The sequence below is a fragment of the Chelon labrosus genome (assembly GCF_963514085.1).
Source record: "Chelon labrosus genome assembly, chromosome: 7".
Classification (NCBI taxonomy): Eukaryota; Metazoa; Chordata; class Actinopteri; order Mugiliformes; family Mugilidae; genus Chelon; species Chelon labrosus.
This window is the reverse complement of record NC_140343.1, coordinates 15,061,965-15,081,998: the sequence shown is the minus strand read 5'-3', so window position 1 is coordinate 15,081,998 and position 20,034 is coordinate 15,061,965. Positions and strand designations below refer to the sequence as shown.

At 40.7% G+C, this 20,034-nt stretch overlaps 1 protein-coding gene across 5 annotated transcripts; it reads right to left on the bottom strand.

Moving 5' to 3' along the window:
* Nucleotides 1-1,333: 1,333 nt before the first annotated feature.
* Nucleotides 1,334-15,167, bottom strand: elovl1b (ELOVL fatty acid elongase 1b). Of its 5 annotated transcripts, none has more exons than XM_084548261.1 (8): nucleotides 15,067-15,167; nucleotides 3,673-3,775; nucleotides 3,393-3,583; nucleotides 3,206-3,286; nucleotides 3,031-3,087; nucleotides 2,854-2,959; nucleotides 2,431-2,567; nucleotides 1,334-2,222 (listed from the first exon to the last, which is right to left on the bottom strand). In XM_084548261.1, exons 2-8 carry the CDS (start codon nucleotides 3,740-3,742, stop codon nucleotides 1,833-1,835), a joined length of 1,032 nt encoding a protein of 343 aa, XP_084404387.1. In that variant the 5' UTR covers nucleotides 3,743-3,775; nucleotides 15,067-15,167; the 3' UTR covers nucleotides 1,334-1,832. The 5 variants fall into 5 exon arrangements, with proteins under 5 accessions (XP_084404387.1, XP_084404386.1, XP_084404385.1 ...); XM_084548260.1 differs by having other exon boundaries at nucleotides 3,673-5,441; nucleotides 15,067-15,145; XM_084548259.1 differs by lacking the exon at nucleotides 15,067-15,167 and adding an exon at nucleotides 6,718-7,171 and having other exon boundaries at nucleotides 3,673-5,441.
* Nucleotides 15,168-20,034: the final 4,867 nt, after the last annotated feature.

The following is a 20,034-nucleotide window of genomic DNA, read 5'->3' as shown; positions in this document are numbered from 1 at the left end:
ACAGGCCACACACGCACGCGCACACACACACACAGACCATAATTATCTCATCTTCTTCTTAACCCTGACCACAGCTCTGTCTCCAGCACTCCTCATCAGTGCCGGCCATCAGTTCCAGGGCAATAAAAGCACTCCAAGGACAAACCGGATCACGTCCAAGGTCTGCGTCCGTCTCATCCTTCCACGACCAGAGAGGTCTCACTCGGTCGCAGACAATCTGGCCACGCATGAAACCCGTGATGGACCATCACGTCAGGGTGCACCTCTTGCACTGTAGTAGTAATGTCATAGCTTGATCTCATTCATGTCACAAACACATGCTCCGATACGGAGAATACCTTTAAAGTGGGAGCTGGATTCAGCCCCGCGACCTTAAAGCAAAGAGAAAAAGAGAATGACTTGAAGTACTGTTATGTAGTAGATCTGTAGCAGTTTGAATTTGTCGCGCCAAAATGAATGCCTGAAGAATGTTTTCATACTGGATGTATTTGAATCGATTGCTCGTGAAATGTATTGTCAGCCTGGAATAAAAATTGCAACAATGACTGACTTACTGGCTCTTTGACTTCTTTTATTTTAAACGCTGGCATTTTGCAGTACTTTATACTTTAGATTTTACCTAACTACGCTGCTCCTTTTCACTTGTGAGCTCTTGAAACCTGGTGTCCTTGTGACAGTTGTCCTATACGAAGGATCATCAGTCACGTTCAAATCAAGCAATCTTTTAGAAACCTGATGGCCTAATAACAGTCCGCTATTTCACAAGAGTATAGAAACAGAAACATCTCCTTTTTGTATGATCCTGCCTTTCATTTCAGGATGGCTGCCGCTACATTTTCCACTGGTTTAAACCACTTTTTAAATACTCACTTCCTCTCTACAAGATGAAGCAACTTTTAAAGATTTAGATATTTTCCTTCAGTAATTGCATCCGACAGCGACCACCATTTTAGATCCCGGACAAGTGGATTCTTTAGCTTGCATTTGCAGCTTGAATCTATACAATGATTCTTTTTTACATGGCTTGCATGGAAATGGCCGCATTTCTGACCCTGACGAACCAGCTGACGGCCGAGTTGCGAGGGAGTAGATCCGGTCTGCGGGATGCCTTCTCTCCGCCTCGTGCCGTCAGTCTTTATTAAAACAAAGCAGAATGGATCTCTTGTTTCCCCTTCCTACGAGCCTCACATACTTGGGATAACTAAGACGAGAGGCCATGGCTAGCAGTGCAAATACTTTTCGTCTTTGTAACACAGCCTGAAGACTCGACTTGTCAGCAGGTTTGCCCACAGCAACTTCTTATTCTGCAAGAAAATACCACGAAACAAAAATGGAAAGATAATTTACAGTAGAATTTATTGGCATTTTATTTTTAAATACACAACGTAACAAAATTTAGAAAGTCTAAAGCATATTGATACAATTAGTTATTTTTGTTGGTTGCTGTGAAACTATTTACAAAATGTACTTTCAAGTTTAATAGAAACTGTACAGTCATCTGTCCACAGCGGAGTCAGATAAACGGTGAAGAGAAGGGAGGTGAAAAGGCCACCAAAGGGAAACTAAAGTAGGAGGTTGTTTGCAACATCAGTGAAGATAACATTTAGGTCAAAACATCTTCTCTTCATACATTGTGAGGTTCGCCAGTGCAAACAAACTAACAAACCAACCAAATGCAGGACCCCGACTGTGGAAGTCATCAACCACATTGTTCTCCTGTGTTTCATATATAAAACTAAAAACTTAAGAAACAGCCAAAATTATCTTTGGAATCCGTAGTAGTTTTAACAGGTTCACTGGGTCATACTTCTCGGGTGTTTCCTTCAACAGTCCTAAGCCTTCTTCATCTTGCCCGTGTGAGTGCTGCCGTTCTCGTGGGGAGTGGAGCCGTTGCTGGTGCTGCTGGCGGCTCCGTGGTTGATGCCGTTGCTGGTGCTGCTCTCGTGGTGAGAAGAGCCGTTGCTGCTGCCATTCTTGTGGCACTTGCCAGTCTTGTGCGCTGCTGTGCCGTTTGCGTATGCATCTGTGCCGTTCTGACACTTCATGTCCTGCTTTGGCAACCGCTTACCCTTGACGTAAGCCTGGATCCAGAAGTTGGAGAAGAGAATGAAAAAGAAGGTTCCGTACATCCAGATGAGGTGGATGATCATCGGGAACTGGTAGTCGCAGCTGTCCATAAAGTAATACTGGGTTGCATGGATAGACACCAAGACGAACTGGGTCTGTTGGAAAGAAATCAGGCGTCAGACGATCACTTAATGAAATAAATGTATAAAATATGCTCCGATACTGTTGGAACGGACACATTACTTCAGCTCATGTTCAATTAAAGTTGTTTAAGGCACTGAATGTAGTTCTAAGTAAATGCATTCAAGCCACATCAGTGTCCTAGAGCTGACATCTCAGGTTTCAAGTGTATGGTATACACACCAGCTGAATGGCAGTCATGTATTTCTTCCACCACAGGAACTTCTGGAATTGTGGTCCAGCAGCAGCAAGGCCATAGTAGAAATACATGATGACATGGACGGTGGAATTTACCATGGCATGGAAAGATCCCATTCCACCTGGAGTAACAATCCAACACCATTAGACTGACTCTTGTGACAACACAACGTCCAACCTTCTATCAAATATCAAACATGGAAGCAAATAAAATGTTTTACGAGGAGGCCGCACAAGGAAACCAAAACAAGGAAACCAAAGCAGAAACCAAACCAACAATACTGTAGTCAATACTACAAGACCGTTTGTACAAGACTGGTATGCAGGATGAAATAAAAATGCCCAAGCTTCTGGTTCCTTTCGCCTTACTTCTTGTTCAAAAACCCTGATCTGTTACTGTGTACTCACCAGGAGCATAGCCAACTCCCCACCACCAGGTCCAGGGCATGAAGGTGTGGTGGAAGATGTGCAGGAAGGTTATCTGGCCGTGTTTCTTCCTCAGTACAAAGAAGATCTAACAGAAAGAGGAAATTGATTAGTTAAAGCCTAGCTACGTTGGAAATAAGAGTAAGGAACTGGACTTACTGTGTCCATCAGCTCAATGATCTTAGAGAACCAGAAGAGCCACGCCACTCGAACCATCTGGTGATGACAAAAGAATTGAGTCAACGGGAAGTTAACTCACAAACCAGCGCAAGAGCATTAAATGTGCACTTTAATGTAGTTCAGTTTAATACTAGCTGCTGAGGAGAAGACGTACTCGTAGCGCTTGAGGACTGTCGGAGGTATCGATTGCGTCACATCTCCATGTATATGTTGTGGCCCAGCCGGACATCAAGAACTGGAAATTACAGAAGAAATTTATTTGGGGATTAAATATTGAATTTACTAATCATTACGTCAGTTCGTTTCCCACTTTAAATGCAGGTGACGCAACGCACTCTTACCTCATACACGATGAATACTGACAATCCCACTAGCACAAAGTTGTAGACTATCATAGCTCCCTTGAGCTGGAAGGGCTTGCGATTGGCCATCATGCGAGGTCCAAGGTACAGTACAAAGAGGAGGTAGGACAGCAGTATCGCTGTCATGGGAATAGGATTCTGCATCAATGGATACTCCTTCAGTCGCGGATCTAGGGGGGAAAAGAAATGGATAAAACATTTAAGGAAAAACAACATCTACTAAATCATGTTTTTGTATTTTGTCAGTTAAGTCACCTACCAATTCCTGCCAAGAGGAAGTCATAAATATCCATGGCATGTGCGCCAATCTCCTGTATCTCCCGAAGCATAGTGGCTGTCTTGTATTGTTGTGACCCAATTATCTGCAAAAGAAAAGAACCCAACAAGCTCAGCGCTAGTTTTATCTCGCCAACAATCCTTCCACGACCCCATGAGAGTACTGGAAAGCTGGAATATCAATCAAATCAAGAAAACAACAGTATGAACAATACTCCGTGTAAAACAAACATTATACACAAATCAGACTTGTCAAAACCCAATATGCCCATATCATATCATATCATATCTTTTTGCGACTTCGCGTTCCCCGTCTGTCCTTTTTCTTCAACTGTGGAAACATCAACGTGACAGTTTTCTCAGACAGCAACATTTTCAGAATTAAAACAAAGATCAGTTATTCATCAAGAGAGAGCAACATGAAAACATAACAGTCGTGTGTCTTTAATTTTATTGCTGGTGATCACACGTCGCCTCGTAGGAGGAGCGTGTTGGGATATTTTCCGATTCAGCAGGAGTGAAATGCAACTACCGGGACGGAGCGAGCACATCCCTCACCAAACAAACACTCCCTGGAAAATCCCAGGATGCTTTGCCCCGGCTCGAACCACTCATCAGACATGGTCTGATATCAGAAGGGAGGTGCTACAAGGAACTGGGAGGGCATCCCTGATTCCACAGTAAGGCTGACTGTTTGCGTGCAGGATTCGTGCCAAGTAAAGACACTACAATCAATCTGCTCTGCACAAATAAGCTAAGATTGACAAAAAACAAAACAGTGAAGTTCCAGATCAATCGGCTAAAAGCACAAACTGCAGAATCCTTGACAACAACGCCAATGTTTATAACAGTAACCGGAGCGCCTTCTCTGTCATGTGGCGCCAAAGTTATTGTGATATGGCCACTGAAGACTGGATACATCTGTTCAGCTTCAAGTATGGGGAGTAGTATTTCTACAATGGAAAGTGTCTTGACATGCAGGCTGCACGCAGGAATGTTGCTATGGTTTTTAGGCCTGCGTATTATGTTGACACAGACTTCCCATATCAAGTGTACATGGCAAAGCGCACTGACAAAGTAAAGGACATATAGGGTGCGGTCTCCTCTCACCACAGAGAGACCCAGAGGGAGCCATTGTTCGATGTACAATCAGTGCTTTGAGTTTTCACTGCCCACAGAGTAAAGTACAGACCTCCTTAAGCCAATATAGTTAAAGGCTAATCATTTCTGTCTGTGGAATGAAGGTCAGAGAATTGAACTCACAGGTGCCGCTCAGAGACAAAGTTTTACAAAGTTCACCATGAGTGATTCGTGCATTCACAGCGTAAACAACAACAGATTCTGAACAGGCCGACAGTGGAAGCAGATTGCATCTCACTAAATGGACATTCCTTTTGTAGATAAAGGCATGCAGTTTGTTCTCCTTAAAATGTTTTCCATTTGTTTAACCACAAGGCTTTCAGCGCCACAGTTATCTCTCTTGCTGATTTCCTTGTTAACCGTCCCAGGCTATTGAGGGCAGTAGACCAGTCTGTGGCAGCTGCATCACCGCGTGCCTTCCTTCCATTGACTTGGGAGTTGCAGGCCTCAGCATTGTCACCACAAGTGCATACAGATCAGATACATGGCATTTCAGAAAACTCTTACACAAAAGGCTCTGGTTGTTTTTGATTCGACGATGAGGCCTTTGGTCAGGCACCTCACATTTCAACAAGAGTACCATCATGTCTGCTGTGCACAGTCTGTCTTGTTCTGGGGAAGAATGCTGAAGAGTTAAAATGATCAGATCGTAATCTGGTCATATCAGAGATAATACCTAAGTTATTGTAACAGTATGAGTTTAGTAGTGGCAGTCGAAATTTTAAGCAATGTATGACCAATGATGTTGCTTAAGTTTTACGTTTAAATTTGAGTTTGTAGGAAAATAAATTTAGTTTCTTGGGACCAAATAAAACGTTTTTGGTTCAAGACAAACTATGGCACACATGTTCATAACTGAGAAGTCCAGTCTGCATGTTTTCATGTATGAACCTGCCCTTTTTTTTTTTGTAAACAGATATGCAAGTCAGGGGGGAGAGTCTTGTGATAGCCAAAACAAGAGAAAAGGAAAATATTTCTGCATCCTGAGACCCAGATGAACACAGAAATTCAAAGAAAATGAGGCACCTTTCCGATACAGCTCGGGGACACCAGAAAACTTTCCACCGACTGGCAAAGACCATTTAACTACATCTCACAGCCCTGTCCCTATTGTGAAATTTACTGGATCTAGACAGAAATAAATGCAACACGTATCACACCCTCTAACTGCTGCTATCCCCTCTAATTAAAGGCTTCGAGCATTGCTTCATAATTTGGACTCGTGGCACCCTTTAAACTGATGCTCCTTGTTATTAACCTTATCAACAACACTGACAGTATTCAACAGGCGGACAGGAACTTCCTCATGACTGTGAGAGAGGTCCACATAGTGTCTGCTAGTATTCCCATGACAGAGTGATGCAATTTAGCCGTAGGCATGTGACCATTTTAGCACCTGCCTGTATTAACAAAACAGTTTCATTCATTCTCAGCAGAAATAATCTAACCTATAACAAATAAAATAAAGTTGTGATTAAAACTCCAAAACTGCCTGTCCCACTACAAGCACCGCCATTCATTATTAGGCTACCTTGACAACACAGTGGCAGGTTTACTTCATCCAAAGAGAGATATAGCGGAAAGGGAGGGGGAACATTTCCTTAGAGAGCCATGTCAATGAATCATAGGGATGGAAAAAGGGAGCTCACAAGTTAGGAGTTAATAATGAACAACCGGAGGAGAGATGATCATGAAAACCCCCACAGGGGGAGCAGCCAGGAACCAGTTTGTTAGACACACAGTTATAAAAAGGGTCATTTTATACCGAACAGCCTGGGATCCTGAAATACAGACAGGAAAGAAACCTTCCAAACCGGGAGCTGCTCAACATGTTGACAGACTCCAAACACGAGTTAGTTCACCTTCTACGTAAAGCTGAACAACTTACCTTGTTGAGACAAGAAACGTGCCCTTAAATCAACAAACGTCAGACCGGATTCCTCTTTCGCTGTACAGCAAAGCTTCTCTGTGAACTACAAGGGCAGACGGGTAGCAGCAAAAAGAGAAAAAGGCAGAGAGAGAAAGGAAGAGGGGGAGAGAGAGGGAGGGGGAGAGAGAGAGAGAGAGAGAGAGAGATGGGGCAAGGGAACGAGAAAGTAAACTGACAAAGTGTGACTGGTACAGCAGTCTTCCAAATCCCCACCCTCCCTGACTCATACGGGGAATGAATAACTAGCTCACAGAACGAGAGGGAGGGAAAGCCGTGAGAGAGACAGAGAGAGAGAGAGAGAGAGAGAGACAGAGAGCGAGAGAGAGAGCGCTGTGTGCAAGCGAGCGTCCGAGAGTACAACTGAAGAGAGAAAGATGACCCCTATTTAAACTCACACGACAAGGCACCTCCAAGTTAAATGACGCAAGGACTTTAATGAGCCACGGTTACCCCCCCACCTTACACCCCCGCCCCCCCCAGTCACACCCTCTACTCACAGAAACAACTCCGAAGTCGCCCTTTAATTTTTCCTCTCAGGGGTGGGCTGATAATATTATTCACAGGGAGCGGGTGAGAAATCAGTGGCGACTCTGTTATCATGAAGGAGGCCATTGTTGCGCCTTTACTGACCCTCTACCCAGCCAACACCCATAAAGCAAAACCAGCATCCATTTCTTCTTCTTCTTCTGTTGTGTGACCATCAATGGCCGTGACTGAAATGCCTCAGTCGAGTGAAAGAAAAGCAGCAAAACTTCAACCTATGTGGTCGCCTCTACTATGTACTCTATACATATTTATTTACATCCAATTCCATATCAGCCCTTTTTTTACAGCACATATCAGCCTCCCACAGATAAATCTAATACGTTTGAGCAAGGAGTCAGTCATCGTGCCCTGTAATGAGACTGATGTTTACTCAGGTGTGGATTGTAAAGCTACTGATTGCTTCAAAAGGCAAACGTGACTCATACGATAATGCTTAAAATTCTTCTGCGTGTGTTGTAAGGACGTTTTGCTCTCCCAGATTGGAAATCACTTAATGTGATCTCACTGCCACACCCTGGTGTGTGTCCCAATGAGGAACAAAACATTAGCTCCAATACCGATTGTACAAGATGCATCGTCAAGGCCCCTAAATGGAGTAATGCACGTGGGGCAACCTTGTAGTTTTAACAAATTTCCTTAAATTAATTAATATAACTAGTTATGATTAATGCATTTTGGTCAAAACAATGAATATCTATTTATGATGTGTCCAGGGTGTACCCAGCCTCTCGCCCAATGACCCCCCGCGGCCCTTCACAGGACAAGCGGTTACAGAAGATGAATGAATGCGTGATTGAAGATCTATTTATGTATTTGTCATCAATCAGCAAGACAAAATTATTTTTGCGGACCAATGCAGAAGTTAAAAAAAATTAATTCAGCACGAGAACACTGAATGTAATTTTAAAATTTTGTTCCGAGTTATGCAGCAACAAGTTCTCTAGCAGTTTGCACAATTTTAATAAAAATGTCTGACAGATACTAGTTGAACTTGGCTGTTCAGATCAGAAGTTTGAATGAAAGCCCAGCACAGGTGATCTTGTCAAGGGCCTCCCCAGAGTTGCACTGCATTTGACTGGGCTGGTTTTACCTGTCACTCTGGCCCAGGGGGCTGTAGGGGGAGCGATACACAGCTCCTCCTCCACCTACTGAAAAATGCCTAACAAAAAAAATAAATAAAAAAATACATCATCTGCAGCTATAGTCGCTGACAAAGCAATTTCAAATATGACAACTATCTTGTTTTGAGTAACCAACACCTCTTTTTCCGCCATGAAAAATAAGCAACGACAAAGTGAAGATGAAAGTATGTGAAAATACCAATTATGGGGCTTTACAAGAGTAAAAAGTTACTTAATTCCACCGACTACCGATATGGTTGACTCATGAAACTTGATAATCATCCACTGCCCTCATCCTGTAAATGCCAGTGTGACTGAAAGAGGATCCAAAACAAAAATATAAACTATGTAGTTATGTAAGAGAAAGGAATAGTTACATCTCGATAGTGGACCCAGTTTTTTTTAAACATCCACTGTGTGAAACTTGATAGAATTTTAGATTTTGTTGAGTACAGTATAAGCAGAGTAAACATCTCAAATATTTTTTTAGTAACGCACTGTAAGGCTTTTCGGCTTTCAAGCACGTAGGCCTACGAAGGCTGGGTTCAAGTCGGGTGGGTTTCAAGTCAATCTTAAATCGAAAGATCCATTTCGAAACTGGAATATCTTTAAATTATTGATCTTGAATCAAAGGGGGTCCCTATGAAGTATATAGATACCCAGCTCTAAGGCCGACATCAGATTCATTTTGAAGTCTGTTGTATTTACATACAGGTTCACAGTGCACATCAGGTGGTAAACAAAACAGGTCTGTCTATTTTAGACTGCCATTTAATTCACTAGGCTAACTGATAAAACTACAAATTCAAGATATACAAACTCATTCAACTGAATGTGAATACTGACATGTTTGAGATTCAAATGCCAGCGTTTAATTCTGGACTGCTGATAATCGTGTGTGTATAGCAGAATGAAACCAAGTCTCAAGTCTAGATTTTCCAGCAGCACGTCACACACTGGTGTGACGAGTCTGACTTTGGTGCCAGGTCCTTGTCACTTTACAAATATCAGGTCAAGCTATGCAGGCTGAAAATTTTCCGTTGTTGTATGCAAGGAGAGCAAGTTGTTCTTTTACAGTCTGAGAGTCTGTGTGGATGAGGGCCACTTTCAACCACAGAGGTTCATGCATAAAGTAAGATTGCGTATCGACTCAACAACATCAACCTGCAAACTGAAAGCCTAAAGGAAATCAGCTAAATGAACAAGAGGCTCATATGGCAAAAAAAACAATAACAAATGTTCCAGTCAAGCCTGCGGGATGAAAAAAACAAAGGCATTAGTAGTAGGCTCCTCTCCTACTTGGGCCCCCAGGGACAGAACTGTCTTCTGGGGGCCCAATTTTTCTCGGTTCAGTTACGTCTAACGTAACCGTGATAACATAACAAAGACAAAGATAAGCTGTAGATAAACAGCTTTCATTCCCCACTGGTTACAACTCAATCTCATCCTAGCTCACTCTGCCGCCTTCTCATCCAAACGCAAAGACTGTGCTACAAGTGAAAGTTTATTTAACGTTACACATCTGGAAATTTAAATACAATACTGTCCTAAACTGTGTAGTGTCTTCTACTGGGTGCAGCTGAGAAAGGGTCTGAACCTGAGAGCGCCTTCCAAGATCAATATTAAAACTGATATTCAGCATTTCTATACAAAAACTTCAGTCTGTGACTATCTTGACTAAACTTTATGGTAAAAACGACACTGGGCCAACTCAGCATCCAACCTGCAGCCTTATCTTTAAAAGAAATAAAATATCAAATAAAAATTGACCGGCTGGTGACATGTTGTAAAGTTGAATTATTAAACCAAGTTTATGCTTATGAATGTCCTTTGTCTCAAGATCTTGTTTCTGTGATGATTTTCAGCAATGACTGCACACAACTATCATAGCTTTGAATGCACTTTGGTTTCCAAGCGTGCATAACAGATCTTTGGTAAGATAAAAACCGAGTGGCTTAATTAAAGCACAATGCTTTAATTTAGAGAGCCATTTAAGAAAACAAACATTAAAAACGACCAAAGCCTTAAATTATAGTCACTATCAGGAATGTTGCGGAACTTGCCCGGTGACTGACTTGTTTACACCACTTTCATTCATTGTGTTTGGGTGTGTGGTGGGTGGCAGCGGAGCAGTATCATCCATACCTGCGGCTATTTAGACAAGGTCGGCCGATTAACACTGGTCTCATTCTCCCTGCAGCCCTCCCTCCCTGTCCCCTCTGCAGGTCTCACCAACGACTCAGATTTCGGGTATTTTCCCGCAGACAATGGGGCATCGAATCCCTGTGAATGTGCTCAAGTTTGTGCAGGTCGTGGAGAAACAACTTGAGCTCAGAAAGTGCAAGAAGCATAAGCAGGAAAGTAAACATGCATGGAAGCATCCTTGAGTCCGTTTCAGGAATGAACAGGTGTCCAAAAAAATAAGCATCCCACTAGTCAGTAAATTTGAAGCACCAAATAATTACTAATTGCATTATACAAATTTACTAATAATTGTGGTATCATCAGAACAGGAATTCATGTCAGTGACGAGTCATTTACGACCAAAATGTGCACAAAATAAACCGTCAAACACTGCAACTATTATACCAAACCTGCTAAAATAAGATTAAAGCGATGATTCAGAGATGCAATTTTTTATTTTTTTTTTTGGAAATGCATAATAGTGCAACACCCAAACTACAATGATGCATATGTGGAAGAAATGCCAGTCAGCACATGGTTATTGTTCTTCCATCTGTGCTAAAATATCCAGTACAATTGTAACACTGTTCGCAAGCATTGCATATGAAAAAAATAAATAAAATAAAAAATCGTCACCTCAAATCCCCTTTCCTTTGAACTGGTGTGTCATTTTAGGTGTCATGCAAAAACATACCTAAACCACCAAGTGTAACAGACCTGGCAGACAGGTTAGGATTATGTAAGACTTTAACACGAATGGAATGACACTGTGTCTGTCGTGAATACCTGGGACACCACTGTCATAAAAACTTCCACTCAACAGACATGTGAGACGAGAACTTCCGCTTACACTTATTAAACATTTAGCCTACAGTGAAAACATCTGTAAACATGAACAATAATTTTCTGATATGAACCTTCTGCATCACAGAGAGTGAGAATCCAGTCCAGGTGTATTTTCTTTGTGTAGAGCTTGAAATGACAGCATTTTTACACGTGACCTTTGATCCAGTTTCACAAAACTGATGATACAGCAGTTTAAAAATAACTACTAGGTGGGAATCGGGCGTAACTTGCAGCAAAATCTCTTTGCAGCTGTGCAGCAGAAACTGACACAGTCATAATAATAATAATAACCATCAACAACAGTCACTGATGGAGCTAAAAACAAAACTTGTAGCCACAACCAGGCGCCTCCATTGTCATCAGGACATCCCGAAGGACACATCAAGGACAGTACTTGCTGCATTAACCAACTTTAGTTTTCATCGTCCTGGTATAAACTGAAGTGCACAACAAAACATTTGACAATCCAACGGCTCTGTTTTTTTAGTTTCAGAAACTTATACAATATATGTTTACGTCCGTAGACATTAGTTTATGTAAGCATGGTGAAACTATGGCCCCACCCCAAACTAATAACATCACAGCATGGGCATTTTTAAACGGACAAATGAACGTCATTGATGAGTGTCAATGGACAACTTCACACATCTTCCTTTTCTGTCAGTATGTGAACTCTTCAGTGACTTCCATAAAGAAATGCTAAATGTCAGTTAGGGTAGCTTCTCCACCCAAACTGAAGAAACAATCCAGTCTCCTAAAATGTCAGCAATGAAGCACTTTATTTAAAGACAGCTAGAATGCAAAGATACTTCAAACGATTTAAACAGTGGAGCCTTTGGCATGAAAACTCCACAATCCCAGTAACGTGGGGGGAAATATTTATGCACTTGCTAAAGAAACCGTGACTTCAGGAACGCTTTAAGTTTTTGCTATTTTTTTTCCAAAGCCAATTCTAGTCTCAAGTTAACTGTCAGTTCCAAAGTGAAGTGCACCGGTTATACATGCCCGAGGTCATTATAATGAAGGCACTGTTCTCTATCTAGTTCAAACAGTCTGGGTAACAATGGATACACAGCATAATCATAAAATGTCTAAGTTATCACTTTGTGCTTCAACTAAGACACTAACCAGAAACAGAGTTTTGGCAAGCGCCCCTTAAACAGGCTGGCTGGGAATATGTGGTAACGGCAAATGAATGACTAACATTTTCCTCTACTTTTACTACAGCGGCTCAGAGACGGGGGCCGAGAAGACTGGTCAACTGTGTGAAGGCTGACTATAGCATAAACATAAACACCTCAGCCTGCCAGGGCTTAGTTGAGAAAAACCTGTTTTTTTTTTTTGTTTTTTTTAAAGCCAGAGTTTGTTCCTCTAATATCAGGTCTGCTCTTGCCTTACATGCACGCCCGTCAGAGAGTGTTGACACTGGAAGGCAGTGGAGCGAGAACAGAATTTGACACTGCGGCGTTAACAGTCCGGACGCAGCTGTAGTGTTTATATTACTATCAGAGATACGCCTGCGCTGGTTGACCTTGAGGCTCTTTGTCTCAATCGCACAATGGTTAATTACAGTTAATCTTTGCCCACTAAGGCATCGCTAAAGATTATGGATCACTAGATGAAGGTTGACAATCATCTAGAAACAAAAGCATCAATGAGAACCAGCTAAAGAACAAACAGACTTTATTCGTATGTACAAAGGTTTTAGGTTCTTCTGAAACGTATGTAGCCTTTTAAAAGATGCATTAAGAAATTATTTGGAACTTTAGTAAAACTACTTATTGTTTTAAGTATAAATTAGCCAATCATTTTTACAATTAACAATTAACTCAATTCTAGCCTCAGCCCTCCCCCAATTGTGTATATTGCAGACTTTATTCTGGATGAGGTTCTGTCTTTCTACAAGAATTATGAAATTAAATATAAACATGGTCTCTCTGTGTTAGCCCTGCGATAGACTTGCGACCTGTCCAGGGTGTCCCCTGCCTCTCGTCCGATGACAGCTGGGAGAGTCTCCAGCCACTCCGCGAGCCTTCCCTGGGCAAGCGGTTACAGAAGATGAATGAATGAATGAATGAATGAATGAATATGAAGATGACCAACCTTTACTCATGAAATTGAAAATTTAGATGCTCAGTGCCTTAAAATGCTCAGAGCATTAAAATATATGCATGCATGCAAGATCAGTGTAGAGATCAGAAGCGTCCTATTCACACAATTTAAGAATTTGCCGTGAACTTGTGGAGCCGGTGACCTCAGGGACCTCTTCAAAGGCTCTACCCTCTTCACTGTGTGCTGGAAACAAACATATGCCTCTTGGAAAGGTCACATCAACTCTTAACTTTTCTTGTTTGCTTCCAAGGTTTACCCAACTGATTGTAACTCAGGAGCAGGTCAAGTTAAAATTAGTTTGAACTATGCTCATTAGTTCGTTAGGTACACTAGTCAAAACGAATGCACTCAAATATAACAGTCCTGCACCAAATATTTGCTTCATGAAGGTTATGGTATTCAGCATTTGTTTAAAATAACAGATGATGATGATGCTTTTATGTTGTAGCCTTTTGTACTATTGAATTGTAATATGAAGTATGGACACATGTTTCTGTTATTTTGACAACCCCATGTTAGTCTAAGATAAATAACTGAAACACTTTTAGTGCTTAATTTAATCCAGTTTAAACAGCACCACAACCAGCTGATTTATCTCTTTATTACACTGTTTGAATATAAACTGAACATTTTAACAGTCATGAAGTGAAGATTGAATGCAAAACAGTTATCAGGATGGATTCGTTTTCACTAGTGTACCTATTTAACATAAGTAGTTACATTATCTCAAATGGAAAAATAAAGTCCTTTGGTAACAGCACCAACTGCACCAAAAACAAAATAATTAGTTGTGAACAAAATTAGAGTAGTTGTGATTAGTAGATTATTAGTTATAGATTATTAGTAGTAGAGGAAAATTAGATTAGTTGTTCCGTTATAACATTTGGATAATCTGATGCCACACTTCCTCTAATCCGCAGCCTACCCGTTACAAACCGAACAGCTGCCATTTAGGTGCGAGCCCGGCGCAAACAAAAAAGATGACCAACGCAACCGTCCGCTTTCAAAGGGTAACAATACCCACTGTGTGTGTGTGTGTGTGTGGGGGGGGGGGGGGGGAATCCCCCTGTAGCACAGGTACAAAGCAGGCGACACCACCCACAGCCTAAACAATTAGCCCGAATAGCTAAGATAATTAGCATGCAAAATGAACTCTGCAAGTTTCCAATACGCATCTTTTTTTGGCACCGGACATGAGGTAAAGTATGACGCATAAGTTTAATGCTACTTAAAAATAGCTATTGAGTTACAAATTAAAATAAACTGTGTTTCGCTGTGGGGTATTTCAAGTTACAAAGACAATTTGCTCATTTAGACGCCTGAATAAATAACTTAAATACGACGATGCTAAAAACTAGCAGCGCGTGCGCCCCCCATTCCTCTTCTCCTCCTCCTCCCCCCCTTAAAAAATAAACGCACTTTAAATCGGCTCTGACTCCCTCAAACAACAATTACCCACACTGAAAACAGTGTGAAAACTGTCCCAGACAATACTCACTTGCTTTTTTCCTTAAGTTTTCCCGGCGTATCTGTCGAAAACTGAAGAATCCAGCGACCCAGCGCGTGTGTGAAGTCTGCTTCGCTTCCTCTTCCTCTCCGGCGCTTAAATCTTCCTCCTCCAGACCCAGCCCTTTGATGGAGCATTAAAAAAAAAAAAAAAGGTGGAGTTATCTCTGCTCGAATGATTATGAATCAGAGGACGATATCAAATGTCAGTCCCAGCAATCTGATCAATCCACGTGTCAGATTACCTTTCTATATTTCAAAACTGTGATGTTTTTTATTATTTTATTATTAGTTTTTAAAATAAGAACATTAAACCACGAACAACCGAAAAAGTTAAAAGAATGACTCACGTAATTCATTTTAGTTTCTACTAATGAGTCCAACTATCTTATTGCAGAAGATAACAAACCCAAACATACCCAGATTATCAGATTAAAAGTCATATTGACACCGATCAACCACAACATTAAAACCACTGTCGGGAGAAGTAAATATCACTGACCATCTTGTGACAATCCAATGTTCTGCTGGGAAACTTTTGGACCTGGCATTAGTGTGGATGTTACTCAGACATGTAGCACCCACCTAGACCAGACCAGGAACCCCCACCCCATATCAATGACACTCCTTGATGGCAGCAGCCATCCCCAGCAGGATGCAGCCTGACACAGGCACAGGGCCGGATTAACCATTAGGGCAACTGGGCACTTGCCCAGATTTGTGCAACCCGTTCGATCAAAATATTATGTTAAATCACGTCAAAAACAGTCATAGCCGCGGGAACATATTCTCAGCAGGGGGTGCTGAGAAAAAAAAAAGCTCTGCGCTGCAACTCGCTACATTAATAAAAAAAAATAATATACCAGCACGGCTTGACTCCTACACCATGGCAATATTGTTACATACATCTCCACCAAGCCATGCAGTAGCCTGATTTGTTAGTATAGAAGTACAGGGTGTATGCTCTTGATGATTGTGACTTTGCGATTGTTGCTTTGGGGGGCGGGGGGGGGGGGGGGGGGGGGCCTTGAGTCTTGTTGCCCAGGGAACTGGAAATTGTTAATCCGGCCCTGCACAGGCACACACACACACACACACACACACACACACACACACACACACACACACACACACACACGGTTTAGGATCAACTCAAAAAACATGAAACACAGCACAAGGTGTTGACCTGGCCTCCAAATTCACTAGATCCCAAAATGATCAAGTATCTGTGGGATGATGATGAGACACAAGGGAGACCTACACTATATTAGGAATGGGGTCATAATGTTATATCTGATGGGTGTGTTTACTTAAAACCAATGTTGTGCAACTTCATACTAAACAAGAACTAGTTCAAAGTTCAGTTCACACAGATAAAAGTGAGCTAGTTCAATTTTTAATTTCGAACTAAGTTCATAGACGCCAAAATGAACAGTTCACGTTCACGTTCACGTTCACGTTCATTTTTTTAATTTTTTTTTACACAAGCTTCTTGTTTAGTAGAATCTCTGACCGACCTGCCCATCCATCCCCAGCCCATGATATCTATACAGCTTTTTTGAATAACCATTGAGTGTATATACTAGGAAATAACTCAAATGTTTGAGTGGATCAGCTTCTTCTGCTGTGCCGGAGGCAGCCTCTTTTTCAACTGCACCAGCTATGCTGTATGCCGTAAATCGCATGTCGACTGACAGTAGTCGTAAAACGTTTTTTTCTTTTTTTTTTGGTCCTGAACGGGAGTAAACATTGTTATTTCCCTCCAGATTGAGCGAAACTCACGTCTACGGTCACAGTTGGAAAAATGGTCACAGTTCACAAAAATACAAACGTGTTCAATGAACACCGTTCAACACTGCTTAAAACATAGAATAGCTCGAACATGAGAAATCGCCCTCCACCTTTTATTGATTTAACAGTGTTTGTCTGCCTCATGGTGATTGCAGGATAAAACGGTGACACCATTTATTTATACAGTGTCCTCACTTAGCAGAACTTATAAGTCTGTTAAACAACAGCGAGATGTTTTACATACATACACCATCAACCTGTCCCCTGGCTAAGTGTGTCACTGTGTGTAACCCTGTAATGTACATTCTACACACAGTGAATGTTTTAAGTGAGAGACACAGACACTTATTCCACTCAGGGGTTTAAACCTTAGAGATACAGAGAGATTATCATGTGAGACCTGTACGTAACCTGCCACTGAGTTGTAAAGTGAAGTGTGCTCTAGTGATCATAAATCTTAAACCTGTAAAGCAGTAAACTGACTGCTGCTTTAATGCCTCTGACTGAACATGAGAGGACAACGCCTCCTTAAGTCACTAATCTGTAATTCGTTTAGATAGAGATAAGACATAGATTTTATCACAGAACAAAGAAATACACAAAGAATCCCTTTATAATAACTCAGAAAAAGGTTTATTTGAATCCTTGAAAGATGGCTGGTACTCATTTCTTGGTAGATACAGCATGTGCGTATGTATACATACATATATGCTTTATATTATGTATATAAGTCACTTATTATTCACCTATGGGCCATTCCACCGAAAGGGTGTCATTTTCTTGTTGTAACGCTTCCAATTTAAACTTAATTTGATATCTTTTTTTCAACACTGAATCTAGTACCACACATATTTAACTATTCAAAATATGTAATGGTCAGTCTCAGGCAACCTTATTTAATGTTTTTTTTTTTTTTAAGGTCACTAAGCTGAAGATGGTAAGCGTTGGAGAAATAGTTGGTTACATGTTTAAATAATTTATATTTGTGACAAAAAAATCCCTGCAAAAGATCCAAAACCATTTTTAACTTTTTCAAAGAGTCCCAAATCTCAAGTTTATCAAATTCCTTATTATGTAATTTGTGTAATTTATAACTGAAAAAAGTGGTTTAACTATAGTTTAAAAACTATTAAGTAGCATGAATGAAAACTTTGTGTGTGTGTGAGTTTAGTTTTGCTTTGGAAACATACTTGTCTGCCCTTTTCTAAGAGGCCCTCTCTAGTACCTAGTGATAGTGACCGGCCTCAGTGGTGGGATGATACACAAAACGTTGTCAAATAGGTATCAAAGTGTGTCTTAGCTCGGTTGGCAGAAAATCCTGTTGACCCCTATTTTGTGAGTGCAGTGGACCTCAGCTCGTGTTTAACTTGTATCGGGTGATGCCAGGGTAGAGGTCACCCTCTTACCTCACCATACACCGTTTGCCAACAACTTGAGGACTTTGCCCCCTGATGAAGTCATGCTGCCCTTGATATGACTAATAGGACTGAACGTAACACCAAATATAAGAAATATATTTACATAACGTCCATGCTAATAGCACAAGGACACTAAGGACAGTCTCGTGATTTACCAAGAATTGTATAAAATAAAAAAATATCATCTTACAAACAGATAGATAGATAGATGGATAGATAGACAGAGAGATAGATAGACAGAGAGATAGAGAGATAGATAGATAGCTAAATAGAGAGATAGAGAGATAGATAGATAGATACTTTGAACTGGGAAATTTCACAAGAACAAAATTTACAATTCACAATAATTTAGGTAACAGGCCAGTACATTGAGATTGACCATCTCAGTCACAGTTAAAATATTATCAAATATATAGAAAAATAAAGGAAAGAATTTACTTTTGGTCTTCCCGTGACCTTCAGAAAATCCAACTGATGTAACTTCCTGTTGAACATGTGACTTATGTAATGTTCTAAATTTTTCAGATAGTATGTTAGAGTAACAGGACTGAGTGAAAACCTAGCGACATGACAAAAATGTGTATTTTAACTAAAATATTATGGATCTTTCATGAAAAATACATATATATATTTAAAGGATAGAAAGAATTTGGAGCCACACAACATTGTAAAAAAACAAACACATTTGTGAACTATTTTAATTATTAAATTTCACAGTAAAGTGAAATAAAGTGTTTGGAAGTGGAGATGCGTAACACATTTTCCCAGTGTTCTAGGTAGTTTTTATTAATCCTTACAATTATATGTCTTACATTTGCAATCAGATAAATGTGCTTAAACAGAAAACATATTTTCTGTTTAAAATTAAATAGTAGCAAAGCAGGAGCCTATCACTCCTCAGACTACGGAGTATCAGTACTAGGATTTCAATAACCTCATTTATGTTGTAACAGAACACAGAAGTACACACAAGAATCTCTGTATCGTAAACCAAACAAAACAACAGTAAAATGTTTTAAAAGATGAATATATATAGATAAGGATATAGATCAAGACAAAGATATAAGGAGATACACTGATACACTGTATAAATTTAGGATTGAGTAACAGCTTTTGTGTGGTGTGAAATCTGCACTTTCAGTTCAGGTACTCTGAGTGTCTGGCAGTTTTGGTGAATAATGATAAAGTACCATGCTGGCTGACAGTCAAATGTAAAAAAAATAAAAAAGGCCTTACTAGTTCCACTTCCTCCCCCTAGTTCCACATTTTTGTCTGATGACAGTAATGCTCGGAGAAAAACTAGAGCATAGGGCAACAGCAGGATCACACATGCACATGCGCCTCTCTGGAATTCATCCATTGTTTCCTGTGTGTTGTCACTGCAGGTTATTTTTTTTAAACAAATATACACACTGTAAAACATCACGCTGCAAATTTAGTGGAATAAAGGAATCGTTTTTTAATCATTAACTTCAGTTTTAGAGTTGAATTTAATTACTTAACCACATATAAACGTGTGGCGCTCTAAAATGGGGTCTTTTAACTTAATATGACTAGACGCAAGGCAAACACAGATGGTGGGAGGAAGCCGGAGTACCCACAACAGAACTCATTCAGACACAGGGAGAACATGTAAACACCACACAGAAAGGCCCCCAGTCAGCCTGGATTTGAGCCTGGAACCTTCTTGCTGTGATGCATCAGTGCCAACCACCATGCCTCTCATATATCAATGATTTCTAATATTCTCA

Bases quoted from the DNA above. Each gene is read 5' to 3' on its own strand.
- elovl1b (XM_084548261.1), bottom strand. From the start codon at position 3,742: ATGCTTCGGGAGATACAGGAGATTGGCGCACATGCCATGGATATTTAT. The intron at 3,088-3,205 runs GTACGTCTTCTC...TGTCATCACCAG, and splicing joins ACAGTCCTCAAGCGCTACGA to ATGGTTCGAGTGGCGTGGCT. The intron at 2,223-2,430 runs GTGTGTATACCA...TCTTTCCAACAG, and splicing joins ACATGACTGCCATTCAGCTG to ACCCAGTTCGTCTTGGTGTC.